This window comes from Corvus moneduloides, chromosome 9, assembly GCF_009650955.1.
Source record: "Corvus moneduloides isolate bCorMon1 chromosome 9, bCorMon1.pri, whole genome shotgun sequence".
Taxonomy (NCBI): domain Eukaryota; kingdom Metazoa; phylum Chordata; class Aves; order Passeriformes; family Corvidae; genus Corvus; species Corvus moneduloides.
In genome coordinates, this window is record NC_045484.1 from 16,240,109 (window position 1) to 16,262,068 (window position 21,960).

The following is a 21,960-nucleotide window of genomic DNA, read 5'->3' on the forward strand; positions in this document are numbered from 1 at the left end:
GTAAATAAACCACTGGCCTCTTTGTACAGTCACATCCCTCATGTTGCCCCTGCTACCAGTGTTAATAATGTTGTGCACAATTTCCTAAGCACAGACTGGGAGCTTGGAAGTGAGGTGTGCCTCAAGGGGCTGGTAGCAGCAGGGGAGTGCTTGAGGCTGGATAATACCCACTGGCACTGCATGAACTTGCTGTCAGGGAACTGTTCAGGTAGTGCTAAGCACTGGTCAATGGCAGAACTGTAAATGAAGCAAATAGCTTGGTCCTGATTACATTTTCTGGAGGGGATGATGCAGAAGAAAATTGAATTAAAAATTAACTTTGAAATGAGCTGAAAGCTTTTTACCAACCCTGCAGAACTTTGAAATATCTGACATTAATAAAATAACCTATTTGAAGCAATAGTAAACTGCCATCTGCTGGTAAAAAAGTAATGCGCATAATGAACATGCAGACATAGGAAGTGATAATTCTTTTGTATTTGACGTGTTACAGTCAAATATGTACATGACATGGAAGCTGCATATATTTATTTAACGGGTGGTTTTCATCTCTATTTGCATTTTCATATAGAATATGCTAAACAGATGCCTATAATATAACTAACTTTAACGACAAGCACAGAAAACAAGACAATAAGAATAAAGAATGAGGACTAATAAAAGCATATGAGCGATCAGGATGATGACAGGCTCCAAATGTGTCCTATTTACATTGCTAATAATGAATCACAAGCACTTCCTTTTATTGTTTCCCCCCATCTTAGACCCTCCTGTATGACCAGAATTGTAGCACTGAGAAACATTTCCTGGCATCTTCATTTTGATTTGTGTGTGTGTGTGGCTCCTTACACAAGCCTGTGAATAGGAACTGGGTCTTTAATTGTTCCTGATTTAAGTAGGTCATCTTTGCCAATACACAAATCTCTTGTCTTCTTGTAAGCCAGGTCGGCTGTTGAAAAGGATATGGAAAATACTTACTACACAAATATGACCAGAGAAGATGACCTCACAAAGGACCACTCCCAAATTATATGGCATTACAGAACCAGTTTCCATAAATCACCAGTATGATGAGTACACTGCAGGGGAGAGACTATCAGATTTCATGTTTGTATAGTGTGTACCAAGTGGGTGTGCTGAGCATGACTGGGTCCCTAAGGTGCTGCTGCACTATAAATAGTGGTGTTAGCGTGAATTACCTCCAGTGCAAACACCAGGCCACTTGCCCTTTTCATATGCATGCAGTTTTCTTTTATGATTGTGGTTATTCCAAACACAGCCTATTGTTTTAGCAAACTGGTCTTCTCATAGGAAATGTTTTAAATGGGCAAAGAAAAAATAGGTCAGTTCTTCCTTTGAAATCAGAGAGAAGTGTGTATTTGTAATATTTCCCAGGGTTATTTCCTTGGAACAGGTTTGGCAGGTATGAGAGGAAGTTAAAGATTTATTTTTGGTGCTATGTACCAGATGTCATACCTGCTCTTCTGACACAGTTGCTTTTATCTCCAGCAGTACCTGCTCTAGTAGCAATGAAAAAGTGACTTGAATCCCATTTAAAGCATGTAGTATGCACTGTTCTCATGCCACTAAAGGAAAGGGAAGGCTTGTTTGGAAGACTCCAGGCATTGTCTTTATGCGTCATCATAAAGCAAACATGTTTGCATCCCTCTCAGCAGTGTTTTTACCTCTTTGAAGATGTGGTGAATTAATGTGCCCAACTCCAGGGCTTATGACCCCAGCAGACACTGAAGGGCTACAAAGATGTCCAGTTTGAAGTGCCGTTATATTTATGGGATCTCCACATTTATGGCTCATTTTGTAGCATCCAGGTGGTTCTTTGTAAAGGACCGTTTCTGAGGAATTTGTGGTGCTGTGCACATTCCACTCATATTGGTCTTAATCAAATGCTGTTCAGTGTCTCACCTGAAAAGAAGAGCCCTGCTTGGTGACAGAGTAACATTAATACTGTAGGGCCAAATCCTCAGCTCAGGAGAACGTCACAGCTTTTTTTTACTTAATCTCTGGAGGATCTAGCCTGTGGTGCATGGTCACAGAGGCAAGACACCCTGCTCTGAGTCCTGTTTACTGAAATGCTCCAATAGTAACACAACATGATCAGATGGAAACAGAGCTGGGGGAACAGTGGTGCCCATGGATACCTCTTAACAGGTGGGAGCTGAAGTACGCAGTTACCATCAAAGACACCACTGTCCTCTGCTGTGCTCTGCAGTCTCCCTGCCAGCAGGACTCTGCCTTCCAGCCGAAGAGTGACTGATGGTTGAAATAACAGTCCAGTTTATTTCAGGTATGCCACTGACCCACATGACCTATAGGAAGGATAAGGTAAAGGCAATCAAAGCAGCACACTCCTGTAGCCTCTGAGGGCTATAAAAATGGAAACATGGGAAACAGGCTCATAGATATATGAAATGAGGATGAGGGTTCACTGTTACCTGCTACAGGCTAAATCAGGAGTTCAGTGAGACTGAGCTTTGACCCAGCAAGAGAAAGGAGATAAGTAAGAAATGATCAAAAAGATAAAGCTGGTATTTCCTTCATGTTATGCTAGAATCACTCTGTTCAAAAAGTCTCCCAAACCATGGAGAGCTGGGGCGGGCAGGGGTGAAGAGGTGAGTTATGATGATGGAAGGGTACTGTCATTACATATATTGGAGCAGTTCAAGTCTGTTTAACTGTTTAGTGCCATATCCCATTTGTCTTTTCTGAGCTTACTTTGCAGTGAAATGGGGGAAACTGTACTGACAGCACAGCTGGTTGTTTGGCTGTTTCTTTTCTCTGTGTTTCCAGAAAATTAAGCCCTGTGTCCTGCCTATGCTATGTTCAAGGTTTGGCAAAGGGCTTTTAATGGGTTTGCCATCCTTTTGGCCAACACTTAATCCTGTTTCCTTTTAGTACTATGCCTTCTGTACCAAAATGCAGTGGTCAGACTGAGCAACAGTGAAGCTACTAGTGATTTACCAAGGAGCAGGAAAACCCTTATCCAGGGGGCAGTTTCTAGCAAAGTGTAGTTCTCAAGACGAATTGAGGTCCTTGTCTTTGCAAGGATTACTGCATGGTAGGTGCAGAAATGATACCTAGCAGTTACGTGCTGTTCAGAAAGCAATAAAGCACTCACTTTAAAAATCAAGAAGCATGAAATAGATACTATTTCACTGGGACAGGAAGGGGGGAACACTAGGAGAATCATGAAATGGCTGCATATTGTTAATTTCTGTGAATATAGTGACATTTGGAGACCTCTGGTATTTATTTGAAATAATCAATGAAATAAGACTCGTGCTATATGCTTGTCAAAGCCCAGCATAGGGATCAGCTAACATATTTATCAGTCAGGCAAGGTACGTGGAGATGCTCTGCTTGCACATTGTCTGCTGGTTGGAATTGGGCCCATGAAGAAGCCAGGTGATTAACCTGCAGGGGTTTATTTTTTCTGAACTGTTAATGCCCTCTGTTTCAGAGCAACAGCCCATGGCTCATTAAGCAGGGAAGATTTGATTGAATGTGTGAAGGGCAGCACGCAAAGATTCTCCACACATCTCTTGTTTGAGCCTTAGAGGGTAGAAAAATTAAGTATTGGAGCAAGTTTGTCCTGTGCTGGGGCAGAACCAGTACTTCCTGAAAAGCAGTGGTACTGTTAGAAAAATCTGTATGTATTTGAGTGAATCAGGATAAAATCTAAAGCCACAACGCTTTTGTAAGGTAGTAGTGGACTCTTGGTACTAGCCCAAAAATGCACAGCTGCCACTTCAGCTGACCTGCTGTGAGAATCATACTCTTCTTAAGTCTGTTGCTCCACGTGTTTGGTGATTACACCTCAATCTTGCTGTGCTTTTTCCACCCGTACTGTTGTGTGCTCTGGCATCTAATGCTGTGAAAGCAAGTGGGGCTGCTTCCTCAACAGAAATGCAACAGGGGAATTGAATACTCAGTCTGAATTGCAATATTAGAATAATCTTAAGGGATTGTTTTGAGATTATTAGTCACCATTCATAGTCTGTGTTGTACATGTTTTTAAAATTAATTTCTGGCATTAATTGAAATATTTGAAAACATGTTGATTTAGGAAAAATACTTTTCTGACAGTATGGTGTTACGTGAGCATTCATTTATTAACCCTAGTAACTTTCTTGAGAAATAGGGAAGTATTTCAACATTGTTTGTACAGACTGGGATACCTAAGGCTCAGATGTATGGATTTAAATCTGCATATTCTACTGTTTGCTAACTAGCATTTGGCCCTGCTTACTTTCACACAAGTCGTTTCCTCACCTGAATTCCTGGTCATTGAGCAGCTGTGTCCTATGCAGCTCTCTAATTGCAGCCTGTGAACAAGTCCGTGCTGGGAGGGAGTTTAGTAGTGAGGATGGGTTATTGTGGAAAAGGGGCAAGGAAGATAAGTGAATGACTGTCTTGCTTCAGGCTCTAAGAAAGATGTACCAAGTTCCCATTTTAAACCTGGGAAACAGGGAAGGAGAGTGGCTGCACGGGAGGGAGCAGACTGAGGCTCTGTGTTTCCATTCCCAGACATTCAGATCAGACAAGAGAAGACAGTGAACCAATATTGGGAAGACAGACAAAATCATGGGCCCTCTAATAATTTATTAGCTCCAGGAACAGGAGAATGTTGTAAACTGTAATTATTACAGCCAACAAGGTCATTGGAAATAGGAGTGCCCAGTATAACAAAACAAAACCAGCCTCCCAGAAAGATTTCTCAGTCCTACAGTGTAACCTTTCCATGCTCAATGGGCTGTTCTAAATGTAACTGTTATATTATTAGATATTTACCAATGATCTGGACTTAAACTGTGCTGTGGAATGCAGTGACAGTGGGGAAGGATTGAGAATGCTTGTGAGAAGGGAGAGCAAGAATGTTTCAAGGGTTTATGAGCTTTGCTTTCTTCTGAACCTCCTTTGTTTTTTTCTTTATTTTTCTCTTATTTTTTGCTTTAAAGTTCTACTATAAACAATTAGAGTAAATTTAGCAATGATATTGCCTGTGGAGGCTAGGAAAGTAAGAACACATTCTACATCACTGCTTTCCTTTGTTTGTCTTTTTAATCTTGTTTATCTTTGATCAGCTGCAGATGAAATAACCAGCTAACTGATTTCCCATACAGGGCTGCCACTCATGCTGATGAAACTGTGCTGACATGTGAGTATGCTCTGTAGCAGTCTAGCTGTATCCATTTCTTATTCCAATACACTGACAGGTCATTCAGAGAGACTAAAAACTCTATTCTGAAGTGGAAAAGAAACTGCAATTTCAATTTTGTTTTGATTTGAAATTTTTCAGCTACCTATCAAGACCAAATCCTTGAACTGTTTACTTAGAGTAACTGAAATACCCCTATTTGAAATAGTGGATATGCAAGATTTAGCCATTAAAGAGTTGGGGTAAAATTAAAATCCCCTTCAATAATAACTAAAGTCGGAGAAAATCTTTCAAGAAAATTAAACACTTGATCAAAAAGAGAAAAGGGTTATTGTCGAGAGCATAAAGATTAAACAGGAGAGTTGTCTCAGAGAATAACCATCAACTATAAGTAGCAGGCAGTTAATAATATCCCCTCAGGGATCTTCTTTTACTCCTGTAGGTTTTTGGACAAATACAATATTACATCTCTTATAGTTAAAGTGTGAGGGAGCTTCGTGTCATTCCAGAGTAGCAATAAAACTTCAGTGGAATAAGGGCAACTGGAAAGATAGGGAAGGGGTGACTCAGAAGCCAGAAGAGCAGGAAATCAGTGACAGTTTTTCCACATAACTCTCCTTTTTGACCCACAGATTCTGAGATCTCAGTCTCCCTGACATGCCTATTTTTTCATATCCACAGCACTATGTTAGTGCTGAGATTCTATATGGTATTGGCCCTCAATATGGAAAAGAAGGAGAGACCAAGTAAACTAAGAGTGTGATTCCATGTTGTAATTAAGAGCTGGTTTAAAGTTTGATCATGCAAATGGTTGAATTGGCAGAATTAAAGGCATGGTGATCTGTAGCCAGGGGAAGGCACATAGGGTGGAAAGAATGGGGGCGAGAGGGTCTGGAGAACCTCTCAAGCCAGCTCTGCAGCTGGAGAAACTGTAACATGAAACTACTCCCTTGATCTCTCATTTTTCTTCCCTTATTCTCTCCGCCTGTGTAATTGCAATAATAAATCTTTTTGTTCCTTAACCATCTTGTGGCCATTGCAAACATTTAAGAATTAATGCAGTTCTCACACATCATGCACATGTTCTTCATGTCCCCTTGTGTCCCTCCATTTATTCATTTATCATGTACACACAAAACTCCCATAAAATATTAATCTGAAATACAAATCTCTCTTTGCATCCTGGGAGCATTTGCATATAGTAATGTTAACGAGAGTATTAATTCTGCATGCACAGTCTGTGGACTGCATACAGGGCCAAATCTCTCTTGGCAGCTGTGCTGAAATCAGTGACAAATTCAGAAAGATTATTTTCGTATTAAAAATGCTGAGTGGAAAGTGACAGTTTCCTAGAACTGAAATGTTGTCCTTAAAAGTCAAACAAGAGTATTTGAAGTTTTCAATTTTTCCTTCTAAGAATTCCTTTGTAAAAGGAATTTTATACTGCTCTGTGTTTCTACCCAATGGTTCCTAATAAATCGGTACAGTCTAGAAATGAAACAATTTAATTATTTTAACATTGCTGTAATCCATGGGGAATCTGAACATTTCTTTTGCCTTTCTTCCTTGTTGGGAACATCAGGAGTAGCTACACTTCTTCCAGTTGGGGAAGGACATGCAGTTGCAGATGGACCAAAAATAATTCAATTAGGCTGGAGAGAGGATCATTTTCTCTGGGGTAACAGAGTGAAAACTGTCTGAGCAGGCATTTGATGAAATGGAAATACCAGGAGGATCTCCTGTGGTGGAAAAAATCTCTGCACCTCACTCCTGGCTGTAACCACAGGTGGGGTTGTCCTGCCTTTGATGGTGGTGAGAGCCCTAGTGCACCTTGGAGGCCACTGGAAGCCATAGCAGTGCCTCTGGGACAAGGATACATCTCTTGGCCTGGGTTTCACTCTGGAAGGAAGGAGGGAGGGAACAATCTTGTCTAAGCCTGATGGTCTGCCTTGGACCCTTCACCTTCCAAGGCAGGCTTAAGACAAAATTAGTACCAACAATGAAAGATGGGTTGGTTGTCTGCACCCAAATCCCACCAGACGCAGAAATAGTAGGACACTCTTATATGCACTCCTTGCCCAGGTTCAGTGCATCCCTGCAAGTAATTTTTTTCTCAGTGGTGGATTGTTAAAGGGTTGCATATCCCTCAGTGAAACTCATGTCTCTGAGGGTTCACAAAAGATTTTTAAAGGGAAAGGCAGCTGAAGTTGGACCTTTCTTTCTGCAGAGACAGTCTCTGATGAGAGGCAGTTGCCAAAGCAGATCAGATCCCTGCTGCCAGGAGCTGCACCCCTTGGGGGGAAAGCTGGAGCTCTCAGTGAGTCCCTGGCTGCGGTTTATGGATCTTGCAATGCTCTGTCTGCGTTGCAGAAATCAAAGCACTTATTCATGTTTCAGGAACAATGTATTTTCAGTTTGACTTTATTTCTATTCTGATATTTAAATTTTGATGTCTGTAGTTTGTGTAAACAGTAAGTGCCTTACTGTCTACAGGAACAATGCCATTGATCCCTCAACTCCTAACTGTAAAGCATTCATTTGGCTATACAGCTTTTAAAAGTATTATAAATGAAGCATGTGGGATAACCTCCACAGCTGGAGTTAAGCACTTCCATGTGCTTGCTGAATCAGGGACCAAGTTGTTAGGAAGATCTTTCGGGACTCACTAGAGATCCATAAGAAATTGTCTTGACTTAACCAAGCCATCATATTTCTCTTAATCACTAGTACATCATTGTCTTTTTTTTTTCACTTCCTTCTTATTCATGCTTAAATTAGACATATCTGTTGCCATTTTTCACATTGTTCTGTTATGTGAGTAACGATATCAAACTTTTTTTTTCCCCTGCACTGTGAAGGAATAAATTAGTGTTAAGTTTTGTGAAGTGCTTTAAAACACTAAAGCAAAACATCTGTTTCAGCTGCAGGTCATTAAGATAAAAAACCCTAGTCTGTGTGCAGTACAAAACTGTCAAAAAATTTATCAGCTCAAGCACATTTCTTTACCTGTCTTTTGCTCTAGCAAGTGAAGATGGTGAAAGGACAGTAAATCTTCTTCAGGGATGGAGCAGTTAAAAGTGATCAGTGCAGTAATCCACAACAGTACCTTGTAGTAATGAATCTCGGTCTGATCTGGAGATGCATGGAGGTTGCTGCAGTGTTGTAGACTTCAAGCTGAGAGTCTCCTTGACCTCCACATCTTCCAGCCAGGCACAACATTGTGTAGAGTTGCCTTATCTCCTGTAGATGTTTGTGTTACTGAACTTCAGCTAAGAATCCTCCACCCGCCCCCAATCATTTAAGATTTGGAGTTTCAGGTGGCCAGAGTAAAGCTGAGCTGGCAAATCTACTTTACACATGAACTGTGACACTCTTTACATGCCAAAGCCCAAATGAAGATGTCTGTATTCCTTTGTTGATAATGATCTCCTTTATAAAGTATTTTGAGATATAGAGATGAAAAGCCAACAGCTACCTGAAAGCTTGACCATTAATAAATGAAATAATTAATGTTAACAACGAGAGCATTCCCCGAATTCTATAGGAAATGTCAAACCTTGCAGGCAGGTCCTGGCAGGCAGGTGGTAACTTACTCCTACAAGAGGCAGGGTCCACCTGTGTTTCCCTCTGTCTTTAACTAAAAGGTCTAGATACTCCCTTAGTGTAAAGGAGGTGTTCAGTATCTGTTAGGAATGGGCTCCAAAACTGGATGCGACTTTTCTGGCATCTTAAGAGAAAGTTCTTACTTGTTCTTCCAACCTGCCAAAGCAGCAGCCAGTGCAGTGTTGAGCAGTTCTGTTCCACTGTGCTCACACTGTCCCTGGAGCAAATGAATGGGATTGTTTGGGGTCTTTAGCAGCCCTATGCACTTTTTGAAAGCAGCACTGTGGCTCCCCTTTCCTTTAAACCCTCAGTTTGTGAGACAGCAGAGTGTATACATATTGCTGCACTGAGCTGTTCACCTGCAGCTCTCCCCACCCTCAGCTTATGAGCATGATTTCCTTTTATGCACTGCTCTGTCACAGCTTGGCAAGTTTCCCAAGACAATCCATACCAGAAAGGAGAATATGGCTGCTGAGCGGCGTAGACAGGAGAAATGCCTTATGTAACAGATTCATTTAAATACTATGAAATGTTGAGACAGGCAAGACAACTGAAAGCAAAATGTAGCCCTTAATCTCTAGCATCAGTTCTGCTTGCCCTCACCATCATCAGCATCTAATAGTCACTGCCTGTCTCCATTCATGTCTCCATCTTTTTCAAGAAACTGCCTGCAGCAGAATGTACAAACAGCTTGGCAAGCGGTTTTAGGAGAAGGAGGTTTTTTTTGTTTTTTTTTTTCTCCTAATTCTTCATGAGCCTCATGAGCATTTCCCCACTAATATGCCTGTGGCATCATTAGGTGTTTAATGAGAGTGAAGTTGCCTGAATATTATTGTTTTTATAGCTCATTTTGTTTTGACAACTCTTCAGTTCTGTGGTACTTTATAGCGTGCAGACTTCTCCTTCCTATATCTGACTTACAGAATTTGCAGAAATATTACCACAGAGGCATTGTCATAAAACCTGAAATAATAAATTGCCAACGTTCAATACGTTTGAGTGCAGTATGTGTTCAACATCACAGCAGTTTAATGACATCAATAATTATTTTAGTGTATGTCTTTTTTAATACTGAAGCGCCAGGAATAGTCCAATAATGGCCATGTCTTGGAGAGCAATTCAGTGCAATTCTGCACAAACAGTTATGTTTGGATTCTTTTAGCCATTCCCCAAAAGACCAGCTTAGACTCCAGTGGATCAGAGTCTTGTTCCTCACATCCAGAATCTGGATCATTGTAGGTTGTGCTCGGATGAAAAATGCTGGCATTGTATCTGCAGAAAATGAGGCTGCTGAAGTTGTAAGTATTGAACAGACCCATACAATGCCATTTTACCCTCTGCATTTTGTCTGCATGTTGATGGTACTGCATCCATTTCTTTACTTATTAAATTGAATGGATACAGGTTTTGTGTACAGACAAGACTATAATTCTTACTTAGGAAAATGCCATCTTTATTTACCATATCTTATGGGTGATCAGTGCTGAACAGTGCACTGTTTATTGAACAGCTGTGTCAATGCAAGAAAATCGGCTGTATTTTTAACATAGTAATTAATACCCATTAAGTTCTCACTTTTTTGTTATCTTCCAAGTAATTTTACCTGGCTTAGGCTGCTAGTACATGTTTTCTTACTGCCACAGTGGCAGAGCCTTTAAAACAACTAGCTGCTGTCATGAATTTAGCTTGCTGGCCTTCACTACAATGAGGAGAGTTACTGGGGAGGACAGTGAAGGTACTCATGCTGCTTCCTTGTGCAATGTGTCCTGCCTGACAGTAAAGGGGAAGAAGCTGCACCTCTCTGCAGTCTCTGTTCTCCACTCCAGTGTGGCTGCACATATGTTTTGCTCTTGGAATTCCTGCTACAGGCCCCAGAGATCTGTGCCTGTGTTCCCAGCACAGGCAGTGGAGCTGCACAGCTCCGGGAGTAGATCATGTTAACAAAGCAGTAATTGTATACATAGCTACTGTTTCAAACATTTATATACTGGCTTCCAACGATTCTACTTTTATGTCTTTGTTTATATTTAATAGCAGTTACAGTGGTTAACTGGCTTTATTTTGGAAACCTTGACATTTCTCTTGCCAGTACTGGCGCTGTGAAGATCAGAAACAAAGATGTGCCTTTTTACTCTGTGTCTTCTGATAGGTTTTGTCATTTGGCAACTGTTGTTCTGTTAGACTTTGCAGAATTTGGACAGGATTCTGATCTCCTACAAAGTGACACACACACTTATTAGAATGCAGGAACAGGTTTGGGGCCTTTTTTCTGATTACACCCTGCTCAGTGCCATGCATGAGGAATTAGAGTCTGTCTGTAATTATGTGGCCAAACAGCTGCAGGAACTTCTAGTGAATGCTTTTAAATACTAGTAAAATAAAAATCAAAATAATATTCCCATGAAGCAGAATGTGAAGCACAGGTACTCCTGCAAGTTTCCCAGGCTTTGGAAGAGAATGATCAAATCTGGACCAGGCCAGTCTTCTTACACTTAAAGTCCCATTGAAGTAACATATAAAATAAGGAGAAATTCTGGGTTCTTCTACAAGCTCTTCCATTGTAGTTCCTTTTTCTATAGTCTCTTTTCAAACCCAGCCCAGTGTAGGAAAAAAAAAAAATTGTAATTTCTAAATTAAATGAAACTCAAGGCTTGAGCTTGTGGGGTCTTTTTGAGATCCCATGGTTAGGAGGCATTGTAATTTGAGATTGATACATACTACATTTTATATTAGGTTATTTTTCCTTTTAGGTGCACAGGTAATCACTCATGTGACATTGCCAGTGGAGTACTTCCCAAGCCATTTAATTTTCCTGCTCCTACTGGGAAGTGGGACTTGTTCAGTCATCCTCCCCTCCCTGCAAGTAAAATATCCTCATCCTGCTCAAAACAAAAGAACTGCCAGATGTGGGGAGGCTAACTAGTTTTGTCCTTCTGTCCAGTAGAGGTGCTCCTGTGCCACCATTAAGGCTCTACTGCCTGAGCATCATGTGCCCTCTGGGACACCCTGGGAGTGCTCCAGATAGGATGCTACAGGGAAATTGCTTGGAAACCTTCTCAGTTCCCTCCCCACATACACAGAATCTGAACCATCTTTAGTGCTCAGTGCCTTTCCCAGAAGCACCCCCGTACCTGTCCAACAGAGCCATGTGGCTAAATCTTTAGACTACAGCTCTGCACCTGTGTGCCACACCTGCCCACACCTGTTCAGCACCAGCTGGCCATGCAGCCCTCTGGTTAACAGTGATGTGCTCCTCATCACCCCCAGTCCAGCCCCCTCCACCTGGCCCTGAGCTGCCGTCTGCATACACTTTGGCCTTCTCACAGTCTTCCACATTTGGGAAGCCACAGCTACGAGCCAAGCCTTTTCTGCATCTCTTAACCCAGAGGAGGATCAGCTACCTTCCTTCCCAGAAGGTAGCTCTATATTGTTTGCAAAGCAAAAGGAGAGAGTGCTACAGATTTTGTTTCTGAAGTGAAGGCCTGAGTGGGTCATCTCAGAATGGACTGTGGGACCACAGAGGTGCTGACCATCCCAGGGAAGAGATCAACAGGCTGCTGCAGCAGGATCAGAAGGCTGGTGATGGATGAGGCTTTGTACATAAAGGTAGGGGTGTGTAGGTTGTGGGTTGTATGTGGTATGTGTGTACTGATGTCACATGATTTCTGGAAAGGACTCACATGGTGTCCTGCTGCTGCTATGGGACAGAGGTACCTAAGAGATCTGGAGACCTACCACAGCAGGTAGGGACAGCCCCTATGCACCTGTCATGATTTTCCTACCTTGATTCCCAACATCTCTGCATTCAGGAGCTCCCCCAGTTGCCGTTGCTCCAGGCTGTACTTTATAATGACCCTTTTCAGCACAGGAGGTATAAAGAGGCCAAAGTTCACGTATGCCTGGGGTTAGAAATGGTGGCTCCCTGTCCTCAGTGTTCACCCTCATTTCCAGCCCGGGCCTCTTGTTAACACCCGGTATCAGCTCCCTGAACTACTGTGAAGCACTGTGATCTCCTGTTTCTGGGTCCTATGCAGCAAAAGCAGTATGTGCTCTCAGAGGGCGTTTTCAGCCTCTCTTGGTCTCAGCAGGCTGCAGAGCTGTTTGATCAACACAAGCTTTGACAGTCAGGCATCATTAATTTTCCACAACCTACTCCTTGAAACTCCTGAAAGGATGGGCTGTCACTGGTCCTTGTAGCCCTTGCTGGCCTGAACTGCCCTCTGCACTGTTCTGCTGCAGCACAGGAGGGCTGCATGCCTCGAGCCACTGCTCTCCTCCTTTGGGCCTGAGATTTAAATTCTGTCAGCTCTGTCAGGGAAAAAAAAAGGAATTCTCAATATATAATTATTTCTTTTTAAAGGATGAGATAAACTGTAATGCATTAATGGTGGAAGTGATCATACACAATTCAGGCTTAGTGAGTACCCATTGTCTTAAATTAATCCTAATAAGCACTGTTTTCCCCAGCATGTGCCATTTTAACAGTCACTGTGGAGAGCTGTGCTTCCTAAAACTATCACAAATGAGATGACGCCCTCCTCTTTTGGAAAGCATAATTGATAAAATGTGACAAAACATGGTTATTGCTTACTCGTAAATGGGATACTTTAAAAAGTACTCTCTTACATTGATTGGGTTAAATGACTTGCTGATTAAGATATCTGCATGAAATATTAAACCGCCATTATCTGGCTCCTGTTAAAATTCAAAATCAGAATTCTCTTTTGTGCAGAGTAAGTAAAAACTTCTGAGCTGTTTTAGAGTAGAATATAAATGTGGTAAATAAAAGCCAGAGGTATATTTGAATGACAATTCACACGTAACTTCTTAAGAAGAAGTTCTAACGTGCTTGGGATGGAATTAGAGAGACACATTTGACACACTAGTAGACAGATCTGAGTGCTTCCTGAGTGTTTAGATATAGCTTCTTCTGCTAAAATTTCCAAAATTATACTGCTCTGCTGACTACTTCTGCTTTTACAGATACCCCATTTTTACTCTATGAATTATCTGCACGATTGAACTAAAAATACACTTCCAAAGCTTTATCTGAGTCCATTTCCACACACTTTGTTGGAACCCAGAGCCAAGGGCTGTGAATCTGGGACAAATTTTAAAACTGAACATGACTGTTCTTCTAAGTTTCTTCACTCTTTCTTTTGTCTGAGAAGCCTCTACTCAGCATGCATTCCAGGATATTGAAATAACTATTTTACAGTTATTTTAAATATGTAGATTTTTGTTAGTAGGAAAAATTAGTGTTAGAATATTTTTCTTAGAGCCTGTTGAAAGCTTATTTAAAGTCTTTACAGTTATTTCAGTAAGCTTATAATGAGACTTTTTATGTTCATATGAGCTTCACACTAAAAACAGTAGTGGTATAATACAAGATCTGCCTGCAAATCCCAAACCTGACAGTATTTCCTGAATGAGATAATGGCAAATGAACTGCTGTTCAAAATAATTCACCTGAGAGTTTAAGTGGGATGTGATATGGAAATACTGGATGAACAAGAGAGAAGCAAAATTTTTAATACAGCTTTTGATCATTGCACTGAAGATACTTTTTGGCAGATGAGTGGTAATGGATGTGGTCAAACTGAGGAGCTAAGAGATGCTCTTCTTCCTTTGGCACAAAAAGGGATTGGCAGGGAGGTTGGAAATGAAAAAGTTACTGGGTAACAATGCTGTCATTATAATAACCCTAGGCTGTAACTTGGTCCTTTCTTTTTGTTAACATACCACGCCATACACTGATTCTGTACAGCCACAAAATTTAATAAATAATTTTTCACAATTGCATATTAAGTGTAAGACTGTGTAGAACTACCACAGTTTTATGTAGTTTTCGCCCCCCCTCCATTTCAGGATTCAATTACAAAGATGTCTGTTTTTATGCCCTGAAGATATATACTTATCCATACACTACAATATAGTCTAAAAAAGCTTTTGTAGTTCTTTTTTAAGGTTTATCTCTGATGTTAGAAAACTCAGGTATATTCATAATTAATTGTCTTGATCAAAACCAAACTCCTTACAATTAAGAAACAAACAGAAGGTATGGCATATCAAACAGACTTTCTGCTGCTGTGATCTTACCTAAACACAAAATAAGATACCCAGTAGTTCCACATTAATAGTAGTAAAATGGTTTTTTTTGCTTTCTTTACTTCTTCTTTCAGTACGATTGTTATATTTTCCCGTACACAAACCTCTGGCACTTTACAAACAAATGATAATAGAGGTTTTTGTAATTGTTTGTGTCAAGCATAAGGACAAGAAGGCGTATGTCCATGCAACAGTGAGAGACATCAGAATTGCTGATGTAGCAATTGCCTACCAGGCAGAGGAGTAGGAAACTGCAGGGAAAAGAAGGTGGTTTGAAATCATGCCTGGCAATGATTTTGACAACTGAGACGCTGTTCATTTTTCAAGTGTAGCTAAAACATATGGAACTTGCTTCTAAAGGCAAAGGCTTTTGGTGAAGATGTCTTCACTTGGATCTTTGTCCTGGCTTCCATCTGGCCAGATGACTTTGAAGTACAGGAGTGGTGGGGGGGTTGACTAGCAAAGCCTTTTCCTTTTTGGGAGTGTGTTGAAATGGTCTTTGTCTGAGGGAGGTGACTTCCTGTTGTGCCACCTTGTCCCTCACTGGACATAGAGAAGTCACAGCTTTGGAGCTGGAGTGCGCCTGAAAGGATCCTTGTCACTAATTCTCCACATTGATATTGCTCTGGTGTGCAATATGCTGCAGACATGGGTGTGACCCTGATGGTAGTCACAGAGGTGGATGTAGGAATGGGGTGACACGCCTTGAAGGAGACAGAACATGACACTCTCAGGTCTAGTGCAGTTTCCCTCTCGTCACTAACACTTTGCCAGCACAGTGCAGTCATGGCAAAGGTCCAGCATGTGGCCCATAGTGGTAGGAGCAGGATTCATTTGTACTGTGACCTCTGCAGGGGGATGTTAAGGCTACCAGTGTAACACCTGAAACAAGGATCTTGAAATTGTTATTTCTGTCTTCTCCCTGTGTATCATTTTGGCACTACAATGTGAACTGAATCATCAGTTAAGCAGAGCTATGACAATTTATACCTATTAGATTTAGGTCCTTTTCCATCATCTGTTGAAGGCCAGTTTACTGCCACTGCTTTCTTCCCCTCACACTAAATTATCATTAATCAACAGATTCAGGAAGAAACTTGTTATGGTTTCATTGCTCATAGCATATTTTCATATATTAATGCTTCCTGTGTGTGATGCAAATAGCAACTCTCCAAAGCAATACATTGTTTTTAAGAAGGTCAGTGTTATAATATATGGTGGTATTTTCCTACACTAATCTGCTTTCTTGTGATCTTTGAATTCTGTGAGACTTGAGCTCAGTAACTCAGACATGAGAAGAGAGATGGCAGATCCTCCTGAAGGGAACACAGATGTAGGCTTAGCTGTTGTCTTTTTAATGGAGGATGAATTAGAATAACACCAGATGAAATAAAATAAGCATAAGGACCAAGGTTAATTAAATACTATTGATAACTAATCCAGGATTTGTAATTGATAGTGTTTCCTGTGGTGGTACCTGTGGAACAGTTAAGAATGGAGCCTGGTGTGCCAGGCAGGCAGTGCTGCCCCAGCAGCTGCTCCCCTCTGACCAATGGCAGATGACAGGAACACTCCATAGTGGTGAGACTGAGAACAGGAGACAACTGTGGGAAGCTGGGAACGAACTGCTGTCCTCCTGACAAAAGCTGTTTTGTAACTGCAAGCACAGGCCTTACCCTGTAATTGCAAGGGGAGCAGGTCTAAGCAACAGACATGGAAATTTTCCTACCATTGCCTATGGACAGAAGCTGAGCAGTGAGAAAACAGAGTGGCAGTTGTCTTTATTATGTAATCTGGGCAATCTTCTCCTAGCTGGGAGATCTCAAACACTTACAACACTAGGACAGTTCTAAAGGCCATCCACAGCCAAACAGTAATATTTCCCTAGGCATGCTGTCTAACACCCTTCTGTTGCAAAATATTTTATTTCAGGAGTAACCTTATCTTGGGATCACTGTTAAGAGAGATGTAGGTTTAATGGCTAATGGTTTTAATTTTACCTGTATGCTCTTACTGCTCTCATAATTTACTGACAATTCTAAAAGTTTAATTCCTATTGACAAAGACGCGTAGAATATCTTGATTTATAGCAGAGACTAAATTTATAAATAAAATACATTTTTTTTTTCTGTCTGAAAAATAGACAAGACAGTCCTCTTTAATTAACATTGACAACTGTATTTCAAAAGAGCCTATGAAACAAGCAAGCCAGCAAAACAGGAATCAACAGCTCAAACCGCAAAAAAAAAAAATATTAGGAAAAGTCACTTTCCCCCTTTCAGTTTTTGCAATGTTGAGATAAATCAAACTGCTCCAGTTAATTCTTTTATTAGTTCTTCTAATATTTCAATTGAAATAATGTTGATTACTGTTTGTTGAAACAACCAGTACATTGAGTTCCTAAATTCATGGATATTTGTGAAATCAGCATTATGTCATTGTAAGAAAGGCCAAGAAACCAGAAACATCTCTCTAGGGTGAAAAGAAAAACTCTGTGGCAAGCTGAACAATGAAAAACAGATATCTTTCACATCATTCTTCTGTGTGTTTTTGTAGTTACAAGGGTCTAAGGGCAAAGACAAGACAAACTTAATACATAAAGGTAAGGATTTTATTAGTACAACCATCTCACCTTAAAAAATCCCAACATTATATCTTAGGTACTCAAAAACTCTACTTTTTCAGTTTATGGTAGTGAATTTAATAAAAGCTGCTACTTTTCCCTATAGAGACCATTTTTGTCTGAAATTCAGACATCAAGAATCATTTCAATTTTGAAAATGTTATGGAAGACAAAATTTTCTACCAAGGGGTATGGTATAAAGATGAGATGGAAATAGTAAATGGAGAAGAAAAACGAACGGGCTAAACTAAATGTATCCATTACATGAGAGCATTTTGTAAACCATAGAGCCTTAAATTGTTCTAGAACTCAGAAGTATAGAGCTTAATATTTTACCTGTTGTTGTTTTGTTTGCTGTACACAGGATAAGCAGAATATGTGTCAACTGAATATGAAATTTTCAAAGAATGATGCATATAGTGGTGATATTTCCATGGTGAAGCTTTTTGCATAGAGTTAATGAAGTGCTTGGGGTCCTAGGGAATTAAAAGGTACTACATAAATGTAAGAAATTATCATTAAAAAGTTTTCCCTCCAGGCATTTGGGATTTTGCTATGTATTACAAGGAGGCATTTGCAGTCTTCTTTCATTCAAAATGCTTCAGCTTAGACCTGTTCCAGCTCTCCCTTGGCAGCTTCAGCTACAAAAATGTTTATATGAAGAAACAGTTTCTAAATTGGTTCCAGTTAATCATACTTTGCTGCTAACTTTAAAGAACCTGCCTTGGTTTAAGCTTTTTATAGCCATGTTGAAGACCAGGAGGAACTAGGTAGCATCATTCTCTCAAGAGGTTTTCAAGTGCTGTTTTTACCATTATTAGGCCTTGTCTGCATTAAAAAAAAAAAAATACAGGACGCAGCCAGAATTCCTGCAAACAAAAAGCCAGCTGTGCAGTATCTGGCTTGATTTTCAAGAATCCTATTGTGTGGTTCTTTACTGGCCATACATGTTCTTTTACTGACATTAGAATGCCTCACTGATCCTAGAGTTTCTACTTCATGCAGACATGCAATCTCAATTTTGTGTTATTTTGTGTCTATTTCTCAAGTCTTCTTAATCCATCATGCAACCTTTAAGATCATCTACTACTTTTCACATATTATAAATGGCAACAGAAGTGGAATTAGAAATCAAAAAAGACTTCTGACACCACTGGACATAATCTTTTACCACACTGCCATTTTAATGAAATACCGCATTTATGTGCTCTATTCATTCACACCAAATGTGGATTTTGCTTTTGATCCACAGATTATATGAATCATAAGCATTTTTAAGAGTCCACTAGTGCTAATGGAATTGGACGTTTTAGTTCAGGTATTAAGTTGAGAGATTAAAAAACTGCTAGGTATCTGTAAACTATTAATAAATTGTGGGATTTGGCAGGCAGCATTAGAACTGAAGTTCAGGTTTTCTTATGCTAAGCATTTTACTTGTTCACAAATTGATGTGAAATATAATAAAACACTGCATCTTATTCTATAAGTTAATACTTTTATGGAATTCAGTGTTTTCCTTCAGTTACTAATTGCAGAATTGAAGCAAGAATTGCTGTTCCTTAAATCTTACCTTCTATGGGACAAATTTTATTTAAGTAAGTGTGATGACCTTAAAGTGATTGCGTGCAATAAAATACATGATTTTCAGCCAGAAGAATAGGGGTAGTATTAATATTTGCTTTTTCAAATTTTTATTGTTTGTATTTTGGTTAGCATGGAGCACATATGATGTAAGAATCTTAGAAGAAATCTCTGGATTGCACAAGATGATAATGTTTCTTGTGTTTAATAGCAGTGAAAAAACTGTCCTTACAAGCTCCAAAATAATTAGAACTCGATTTTATAAATGTATACTTTCAGAAAACAAGCTTAATTCTCAGAAGAATAATATTAGCACTCATTAGGGGACTGAATGCTTTGGGGTACTGTTAATGAAATTCATAGCCTTTTGCCTGTGGGCTATCAGTTTGAATTCAGTCTAACTCAGTGGAGATTGAAAATTGGCCTATTTAATGGCCTTTTAGTCATCTCTAATGAGTTGAGTTTGGTGGGTCTCAGTCCCACAACATAAACTGCTCACACTGCCTTATCCTAACTGGCAAGCTCCAGAGAAACCCCCACATTAAATGGATTTTGGGGAAAATTAGGCTCTAGTACCATGGAGAAAAAGCAAAGAAAAGCAAAAGCTGTGATAGACGATGGTTACATGAGCACTAACACATACATTATTTTTAAATGTGGAATTTATAGTGGTATATAAAGTTTATAAATTAGCAAATTAGCTGAGCATGTGACATATGTTGCCACACATCTATACTGATTGTAACATGACAAATACTCCCAAAGGGGATATCTACACCTGTGCATAAGATCACAACAACACATTAAATGTTTCAATGCCTCTGGGATTCACTTTTATCAGAAAAAAATAGGATCAGAACAGATATCTGGATAGTAACTGCAGCTACAGAAAATTATGCTGAAAACAATTATTACCTAGTGTGCCTCCATTACTTCACAGCAGTCAAATGCTTCTATATTTTTCTTATGGATATTTAACTTAATATTAAAAAACATTCTAATAACATTTCCAGGATCCTGTAGAGAATATATGCCAATTTTATTTATCTGTATTGTAATAGAGCTGTTCCTAATGTCTAACTGAAATTTCTTTCAGTACCGTTTAAAATTGTTAAGTTTAGCCCTGCCTGCAGTGGACTTAGTGAACAATGGATTTTTCTGCCCATGATCTTTTATTTTCTAGACTAAAAAATCTCACACATTCCTATTTTCAATTAGGGTCACATCTTTTAAAATGGTGAAATTCTCTGTCCGTCCATCCTCCCTTCCCCCCCGTACTGTCTTCTACTGGAAGTTTTTGAAAGACATTTTTCTTGAAATGCAGAGGCCAAATCTAAACATACAGATGAGGCTTCACCAGTATTAGACAGGAGGAATTCTTCTTATGTCCTAGATACGACAGTTCTGTTTACGCATCTCTCTGTACTGCAGCTTTTTTCACAACAGTGTGACATTGTTGATGCATGTTCAGTTTGAGATTTACTCTGATCCCCAGCCCCTTTTCTGTAAACCTGGTGTTTATTCATCTGTTCCCAGTCTTGCAATTGTGCAATTGTTATTTTCCTGCTTAAATGTTGAAGTTGGCACTTGTATTTATTCAATTGCATCATATTTCTGCAACCACTTTTTCAGGAAGATTTTGAATTCTTTTCTTGTGCTGCAACATGCTTCCAGCTCTGCCAGTTTGGCATTGTTGGCAAATCCAATCCATGTAAATTGTATTCTGTCACTCTTATAATTAGACTTGGTATCAAACTCAGGACATACCCATCTCCAGGGAACCACATTTGCTCTGTCCTGCTATTCGTCACAGTGAAACGTTGCTGATGTAATTTTGCACCACTGCAGTCATTTCCTTATGTTATGTTTTTTTGCTTGCTCAGTTAAGTTTTGAGATGGTGTCAAAAACCTTACTTAAGTCAAGGCGTAATAGATCGAGCACTACTCACATCCAAGGCCTGTTATCCTGTCACAGCTTCGGATGAGTTTGGCTTGATGTGATTTTTTTGACAAATCTATGTTGGCTCTAATTTATCACTTCATTAGCTACCATGTACTTAAAAGATGTGTGATTATTTGCTTCAGTACTTTTCTGGGAACAGAGGCTGGAATGACTGACAGTGCTTGGCTCTACCTATTCCCCCCTTTTGAATTGTATGTGCCCTGTTTTTCCTCTTCCTCTCTCCTGACATCGGTTGTCTCCCTGAGCTCTCTGACCACCGCTCACACCTCTAACGTTGCCTTTATCAGCTTCTCACTCTAGTGTGAAATTCTCCGGGCCCAGCAAGTCTGAAGGGAAAAAATTAACTCACCTAAGCAGTCTTTACGCACTTACCATTCTCCCCTGACTCCGGGAGAATTCCCTCTCTGAGCCGGGGTTTGCCTCAGCAGCATTAATCTGAGGGAAGAACGGCACCGAACTTTTTGTCACCTCGTGGCTTCCCGCCCCCCGGGCCGTGCCCGCTGCGCTCAGGTTCCCCGCGCCCCCTGGGCCCGTCCGCAGCGGCCTGAGCCTGCCTCTGCCTCCCCGCCGGCTCGGGAGCGCCCCGGCGCAGATCCTGCCGCACCTGACCTGGTTTCCCAGGCCTGGGGGGAGGTGAGGAGAGGCCGCAGGGCGGGCAGCGGCCGCGCTGGCAGCCGGCGTTGTGCGCCCGGCGCCTTTGGGGAGCTGCGCGGGGCGAGCCTTGCCCGCAGCCCGCGGGGCCGCGCCCGGGGCCGGTACGGGCGCGCGCCTGCCGCCGGCGGGGAGGGGGCGCGCTCTCCCTGCGGGGGGAGGGAGGTGATGCCGTGCGCGTGCGTTCTCCGCCCATCGCGGGGCGCGTGCGCGCGTGTGTGCGTATGCAAGTAGCCGCGCGCGGAGCGGTGGGGC

At 40.8% G+C, this 21,960-nt stretch overlaps 1 protein-coding gene across 1 annotated transcript; it reads right to left on the reverse strand.

Annotated features, from left to right (window-relative positions):
* Positions 1–455: 455 nt before the first annotated feature.
* Positions 456–21,901, reverse strand: LOC116448178 (translation initiation factor IF-2-like). Its single transcript, XM_032118280.1, has 4 exons — positions 21,898–21,901; positions 21,427–21,854; positions 17,847–17,986; positions 456–2,327 (listed from the first exon to the last, which is right to left on the reverse strand). The coding sequence occupies exons 1-4, from the start codon at positions 21,899–21,901 to the stop codon at positions 2,297–2,299; spliced, it is 603 nt and encodes a 200-aa protein (XP_031974171.1). The 3' UTR covers positions 456–2,296.
* Between the last annotated feature and the right edge of the window lie 59 nt (positions 21,902–21,960).